Here is a 7,618-nt window from a genome sequence, read left to right as displayed (position 1 = left end):
GGAACAGTGTAACGATGCTTGTACATCGCTCCACTGCCTCTGCAAAGCCACTTGAGCCAATTTTGTACAACACTTATGTGGCGGCAGCATCAGGCGGCCCTTCAGCGGCACTCCAGCGCCGGGCTCCCGGCTGGAGGCTTTCCGCCACAGAAACACGGCAAGTGCTTCAGATATTTCCCAAGTGGAGAAACCAATTGAGCTCAGCCCCGCGGTCTCCAGCCAAGTGGGAGCAGAAGGTTAAGGGCCTACAATTAAGGTTCGGAGATCTTCATTTTTGCCAGCTCAGAGGGTGAGAAAACGGCAGCTGCTCTGACAGGTCTTGCCATGCATGGGGACCAAGGAGCACCGGGCACCTTGAGCATTGGGAGGGAAACCTCTGCAGGTTCGGGGCTTTGTGTTTTGGAGGGAATTAACAGGTGAGAAGCAGCTGTTCCCCAAAGCTGCTACCCATGAGTGGGCTCCCACCCCAGCTGCTGCTGAGGGAGCGGCACAGGGAGGCAGAGGATGGCAGAGGCGGCCATGCCGAGGCGCACGGCAGGTGCTGAGCCCCTTCCCTGCTGCCTCCCCTCGAGGGGCAGCCCGGGCCCGGCCCAACAGCCCGGGGGGACCCGGCTCCCCGCGGGGAAGCGCCCGCAGCGGCCGAGAGGGGCCTTGGGCCGGGGGAGCCCCGGGCGAGGAGCAGGGCTGGGGCTGGTCCTGAGCGGCCGAGGTTTGCCCTGGTGTTTAACCTCGAACAGAACCGCTCCGCAGCCCTGGGGCTGCAGCGGAAAGGGCGGCGAGGCCAGGCTGGCCCGAGCGGGGAGCGCAGCGCGGGCGGGACACGCGTCCCGGAGAGTCCTGTGTCCCGGCAGGGGACGGACACCGGGCAGCCCGCAGGGCCCTGATCTGTGTCCCGGGCGGGGACAAAGCCGAGCCTACGGCCGCTGTGTGTGGAGAGAGCCTGTAGGACGCTGCCCGAACCGGGGGCTCTGCCCTGCCCGAACCGGGGGCTCTGCCCGGGCCGGGTCGGGGGCGCTGCCCGGGCTCGGTGCTCTCTCTCCGTGCCCCCGGGCATGGCCCTGACCCTGCGGGACAGCATCTCCGTGCTCCACGGCTCGGAGCAGCCGCAGACCCATACATTGCAAGTAAAGAGTGCAGAAAGCAAGGCGGCAGAAAAACCACTAGGCACGCTCCCGATGGAGGTACAAGTTCTGCATAAAGTGGAATTAGAGATATGTTGTTCCCTGTTAGCTTCTACTGTCACACCGATTTGGTTCGGAATTAAGAATTAATGTTATTCATTGGGCTTAAGTATTCAGTCCTCTGTACATCTTTTTGTAGTTTCATCTCATTTTTAAAAGGACAAACTAGAAATTTAGGCTTTCTAGATTCAGAGAATATTCTGAGTTGGAAGAGACCCAGATTATCAAGAAGATGTCAAGATGATATTTAACTGTTGAAATTCAGACAAATTTTTAATTTAGTTCATCAGTTTGCTACTATTTGTTTGATAGACTCCATCTCAAGTGGCATTACAGAATTTCCCCTTTTCTCCTTAATTCAGTTAGCTCAATCCTGCAGTCATCGTTAAAGCTGGTTATGTAATACAGTCCTATTTGAAATGAATTTTGTTGAAAAGGACATGCAAACACTGCTGTTTTCTTCTGTGCTAGCTATTATATTGGTTCTACAATTAAAATCTATGTTTTTTTCTTATAAATTTTGTCCATCACTAGATGATTTCTGAGGTAGGTCATATTGCCATATTTGAGTCTAGCTAATGCAAGAAGTATCACAGCCTGGTTCATTGGTATATGACAGAGAAGGCATTACAATTAGCCTGCAAAAGTCCTAAATTTGTTTAAAAAACAGAGCATACTTCTCATTTCCTTTTAGAAGTACTGAAATGAAATTTTAAATATTTTCTTTTAAAAATAAAGATACATGTTTCTGTGTTCTCAGTGCTGCAAACTTAAAATGATGCTCTGAAATTTTATACAAAATTTTGAAGAGAGAGGACATAATGTTAGTAATTATTCTTACTTAATTGTAACTTATCAGTTAGGCTGCTGTATGCCAAATGCAAATTTTGTCCATCACATGTAAGACTGAAAATCAGAACGAATTGGTGGCTTGCATTTTGTTGACTGCTCAGTTGATTTGCCTTTAATTGAGAAAGTTGTAAAACATTTTTTTTTAATAGATTAACAGAGATAATGATGCCATTGCATCTGAAAATAACATCCAGCAACTGAGACCATCTGAAGAGGGCGAAGGAAAGGAAGTTTTTTCCACTGTTGGGGAAACAAAGAGTCAGAGCTGCAAAGGGGGTGATGATTTGTCAGACTCTTTCAATGAAAGTAAAGAGCAGGAATATCCAACTGCATCAGAACGAACAGTTGTAAGAAATCTCAAGAATCTAAAATTTGAGGCTGGTGCTCCACAACAGGAAAAAGGTAAAAAGTTAATAATCTTTGTAGTTAATTTTTAAATAAGACATGTAAAGTAAGATTTTGAACTGAGGTTGAAGTTTTGCATTAAATATTCACAGTGGTAATTGTTTAGATTAGGTTAAGTAAAATTCTGTGGAAATTTGGAAGAAGAAATAATACCGTCAGCCCTAAGTGCTTGAAGCTCTTGTTCAGGCTGATGTCATCTGCCTTGTGTTCAGGAGAGACATTTTGGATGGCATTTAGAAATTAATGGTCTTTTGAACAGTGTGTGGTATTTGAAACCTCCAGGGAGATTTCAAAGTTAATATTGTATAAGTGCCTTTGAATAAACCTAGTAATTTATTTAGTGTCTTGATCCACTCGTTCAGCTTCAAAATGTGCTTGTTTGAGGGTTTATGGTTGAGCTTAGAGTGGTTCCACATTGCCAGCAGAGGGTGGTGGGCACTTATCAATCAATACCTGTCAGCAAAGCCTTTCCCAAAGCCTAAATAAGAGTAACAGAAAATGGCTGATTTAAGATGTTAGAAACCTTAAAGTATGTTACAGAAGTTAAGGACTGACTCAGAAAAGAACAGATAAGCATCTGTTTCCCTAGAAACTGTGTGTGTACTGTAAAAATTGGATGACATCAATGATGTTGAGTCTGTAAATGTGTGTGTTGTATCTGGAAGTTAAGGTATCTTGGCTGGGGCTCTCTGTGGATACTGTACAAATTGTTGGTGTCCCCTGGTTCAGTTACAGCCTTTATAGGAAACACGTTTGAGCAGTTTTAACAAAGCTAACAATGTTCCTTTGTGTGGGCATGAATCCACAATGAACAAATGACAATAAAGTGGTTTTGTTTGCTTTTACTGAAGCAAAGTGTTATCTGCACATCTCTGTGTGGTATAAAGCAATGTATGAAATGCATTTTGGTCTCAGCATGAAAATCATTACAGAGAGCACACTTGGGAGCTGAGACAACTGTTCTGGAAAGACTCTTCAAATATGACGTATTTGCCATTTCACAGTTTCAAATCTTCTTCATAACTAAAAGTGTTGCACGTTTAATCTTAACTTGTTACTCTCAAAAGAAATTCATTACTCTTGTGCCTCGAACTTTGATCTATGACTTCTCCACAGAACTGACTTTTTCCCCTCAAATTCGACCAGTAATTTTAAAGATGCTTTCAAATCATGATTTTTTTATATGCACTTTACAGATTCAAGAGCACCAGAAAGCTGGGAGTAGCTTAACCTGCAATTTCCAAATCTTTGCATAAATTTAATTAGTGCTAATTATACGGTTGTTATCAAGAAGTTTGTTGCACAGGCTGTAAGTCTTAAAGATGGTACTTAGAGAGGAAATCTCATCCTGTGTTGGTGGTGAGGGCAAGGGTAGGAGTTAGGTTTCCTGGGATTAGATTCTAAACTGTATCACCAGCAATTAACACAATTCTGGGGGCAAATCACTTAAGTCTTAATGAATCCTGTGATGTAGAAGTTTGAAGTAGTTTTATCCAGACTAGAGGGACTCATTAGAAATGCTACAATTTTTTTAAAAAAGTAAAGTCATTATTTTGTGGCATGTACAGTGTAAATGTGTCTTTGTTCCAACAGGAGAAAAGAAAACTTTCAACTGTTTTTTCTGCACGTTCACCTCAGTGAAGTTGTGGAGTCTTAGGCGTCATCTGAAAACCCATTCGGGCGAGAAACGTCACGCGTGTCACCTCTGCCCCAAGGCAGCTCTGCTGCACAGCCATGTCAACACACACACAGGTACCCAGGGCTTGAAAATGCTGTGTCACACACTGCCTTCAAAACTGAGTGAGCAGGCAAGTGGCTCTGCCTTGGAGCCGTGTTCTGTGATCATTTTATGCTCAGAAATTCCTCTGGTTTTCTGTGGCGTTCTGCACTGAGAAGACATGGGCTGTAGTTAGGAACTCTGTGTGTGTGTATTTGTTTATTTTGTTCAGTACCGTTGTAACAATTCTTGTCAGCTGAACAGTGATTTCAGCTGTGCTGCATTCCTACATGCAGAATAGAATTTTCTGTGATGTTTTCATTTAGCTGTATAAACATATCAAGCAAAGTGATAAATTGTGTTTATAATAAATCTACTGTGTACATATATATGGACGATATTCTCTACTGAGAGGGTGGTGAGGCACTGGCACAGGTTGCCCAGAGAAGCTGTGGCTGCCCCATCCCTGGAAATGCCAAGGCCAGGTTGAGCAGGGCTTGGAGCAACCTGGGACAGTGGAAGGTGTCCCTGCCCATGGCAGAGAGTAGAACAAAATGAGCTTTAAGGGCCCTTCCAACCCAAATCATTCTATGATTTATTGTATGTAAAAAATCAGAATATCAGAAATGGTTTTATTAAAAAATTTTGCATGTTGATGTAAGGCAGACAAATCAAATTGCTGTGGTGTTGAATAAAAGTCTCACATGCATTGTTGCAGGGAACAAACCCCATAAATGCAGTGAGTGTGACACAGCCTTTGTGACCTGAGGGGAACTTGCACGACACAGGAGGTACAAGCACACTTTGGAGAAGCCTTTCAAGTGCACAATATGTGAATACTCCAGTGTGGAAGTAAGTACAGCCTTACTGAATCTTTTGGGAGGGTGTGAAGGTTTTCACATGCCAGGATTTTAATGTACATCCAATTTTTGCCCAGATTTTTTAACCATGAGAAGTCCAGGCTCTGCTGATGGCCTTGGACATGCTGATGGATTGTGTTTATCTGTAATGGTGCTGCAGAGTTACTGCAAGGTGGCTGATGGCTACAACTCTGTGGTGCCATGCATTTATTTCATTATATTTCATTACATTTCATTACATTGCATTACATTTCATTTGTGTGCACATCTTTTCATCCCCATCATCCTGAAGAAAAGGAACAAGTAGCCTGAGTTCCTGGAACCCTTCTTTGTCCATGTAGTATTTGCAAATGTCTTGCTTCAAATTAATATTCATTTAGTTTAAGAACTAGTTGCATTATAAGAGCTTTTCCTCTTTTTTTAATGCTAAAATTGTTGTTAGACAATGTGTTTGTGTGATTTTGGTCCTACAAAAGCATTTTTGGTCCTCATTTCCACTATGTTCCATCTACTGTAGGACAATACTAGCTAATGTCTAAAAGGAAGTTAATGTATTCTGTTTATATATTTGATGATGTATGAGTTTTTTCCAGTTCTAGAAATTTCTCCATCGGGAATAAAATACCTTAGAGTCTCCTTAAGGGTGCACTTGGAAATTGCAATTGAATTGGGTGCACAGGCTTTTAGAAATGCACCTGTGATTGAATCACTGTCACAGTTTAGTGGATGTTCAATATCTGAATTTGTGCTGTATCCAGATCTAAAGCTGTAAGCAATCCTGAACTTTATTCCATGCACCTTATCTTAATAATTAGATTTTTGATAGCTTGCATCTTTAAAAAGCCTGACAGCTGATACTAAATTACCTTATTCTCTCCCTTGTTTCAGTAAGGAGCTATTCAGCATTCACTGCTGTTACAGAACTCACATTCTTGTGAGCTTTACCTGAATGAAGAAAGCTGAAACAGCTCTCCAGCACTGCCATGCAGATTATTTGACTTTTGTGTATCAAAGGTTGGCAGTCATGTTTAATTTTATTTAAGTGAATAGTAGTGTAGATTTGAAGGAATCTAGTAATGAATTCATTAATTGTGTTCATAAATGGAGGAACTGAACAGTTGATAACTCCTAATCACATACCTACAATATTTATGTAGAACATATCAGAAAAACAGCATTAAAAAGTAGAATTGAATTAAACTTTGTAACTAAAGTGCTTCATTGGGACTTGAAGGTGAATAGACTCTGGATAATGAGATTGATCTTTCATTTATTTTCCTGAGTGTTTTCAAAGAATTTCATGTTTGGTATATCCAAGTAGCCTGACAGTAGTAGGTATCCTCTTTTTAAAATTTTATCTTTGTTTGTTTTTATTACAAAATTTCCCATTTTGCTAATGTGGACACTAAATAGGAAAGTAAGATAAATGGGGAAAGAGTGCAGAAGTGTCCTAAAGCCACAACAGGCTGATCATGCAGGGAAAAACACAAATGTGAGAGTGTTAATTCTGGGATTAATACAAAGTTTAAAATTGCAGTAGGTGCAGCATGTAAAATAGCTTATATTTTAATGAAATGCATCTCTAATGTAGATGTTGCTTTAGGAAATCTCTCCTTTCTGTCTGAGGCCAGCATGCGGGAGAGCGGCCCTACCCCTGCCGCCTGTGCAGCCATGCCAGCAAAGATGCCTACACAAACTGAAGAGGCACATGTCAACTCACACAGGTGGAATTCTGGGCTAGTGATCAAGCCCAGGGCCTGAGCTTCTCAATATCCATAGAGCAATCTTATTTCAGCCTCACAATTAGCCCTTTTTAAACTTGTGATTTGGCGTAAAAAACATGTTCTCTTTCAGTGTTCTGGATTTGGCACTTGGAATCCCAGTAGTTAGTCTTGCTGTTCCTCCTAAACTTCTTTTATATTAGAGAAATATTTCATGAAATATTTCATTTTCTGTGGGTCAGGTTGTCTCTTTTATTTCTCAATTAGTTGATTTTACATGGAGAGGTATCTGTGAGAGATTTTTAACTCTCTGTTAAGAACATAGATATTATTGTGACCCCAGATTGCCAGCAACCAATTTGGTCAACAAAGAATTAAATTGCTTTAAGATTGAAAGCAGTGTGTTCTTGTCATAGCTCTGTAACATGCAAGTCATCTCAGGGGCAGTGAGTATCAATCCTGTACTTCAGGGTTTAACTTGGCTCAATTATGATATGTAATTTGTGCTCTGATTAATGTTTTAGGTTGAATCAGAGTGTGACAGCGTGGTTTGAATCAAATTTTCCAAATATCCCCACTTGTCACGCATTGGTTCATATCTTGAGACAGTTTGGTGCAATTAAACTGAATTATTTTTTTATGAGAGTCAACCACAAGAGTCCAACTGGAAGAGTTCAATAGTGTTACCCACTCCTGGCAGGGACTAATTCCACAGAAGCAGTCTGGAGCTGGTTCAAAGCTGTGCCAGTTGCCAGTGTTGATGTACTTTTTAATGGTAGTCACACCTGATGTGGCTTTTTGGGGAGGAAAGGCAAGAGAATATTTTCCTAAGTTCTCTTCCCACCATTATCAATGGCTGATGGTGTGTCACTCTTACCATGA

General features: G+C 41.8%; 1 protein-coding gene across 1 annotated transcript; it reads left to right on the top strand.

Annotated features, from left to right (window-relative positions):
• The first annotated feature begins 1,052 nt into the window (after positions 1–1,052).
• On the top strand, positions 1,053–7,290 carry CTCFL (CCCTC-binding factor like). The gene is given in 5 exon segments (XM_058036529.1): positions 1,053–1,187; positions 2,228–2,435; positions 4,032–4,190; positions 4,874–5,007; positions 7,261–7,290. Coding segments are annotated over 5 exon segments (666 nt in total).
• The last annotated feature ends 328 nt before the right edge of the window (positions 7,291–7,618 follow it).

This window comes from Melospiza georgiana, chromosome 17 (assembly GCF_028018845.1).
Source record: "Melospiza georgiana isolate bMelGeo1 chromosome 17, bMelGeo1.pri, whole genome shotgun sequence".
Classification (NCBI taxonomy): domain Eukaryota; kingdom Metazoa; phylum Chordata; class Aves; order Passeriformes; family Passerellidae; genus Melospiza; species Melospiza georgiana.
The sequence above is the reverse complement of the archived record's forward strand: the minus strand, read 5'-3'. Positions and strand labels throughout refer to the sequence as shown.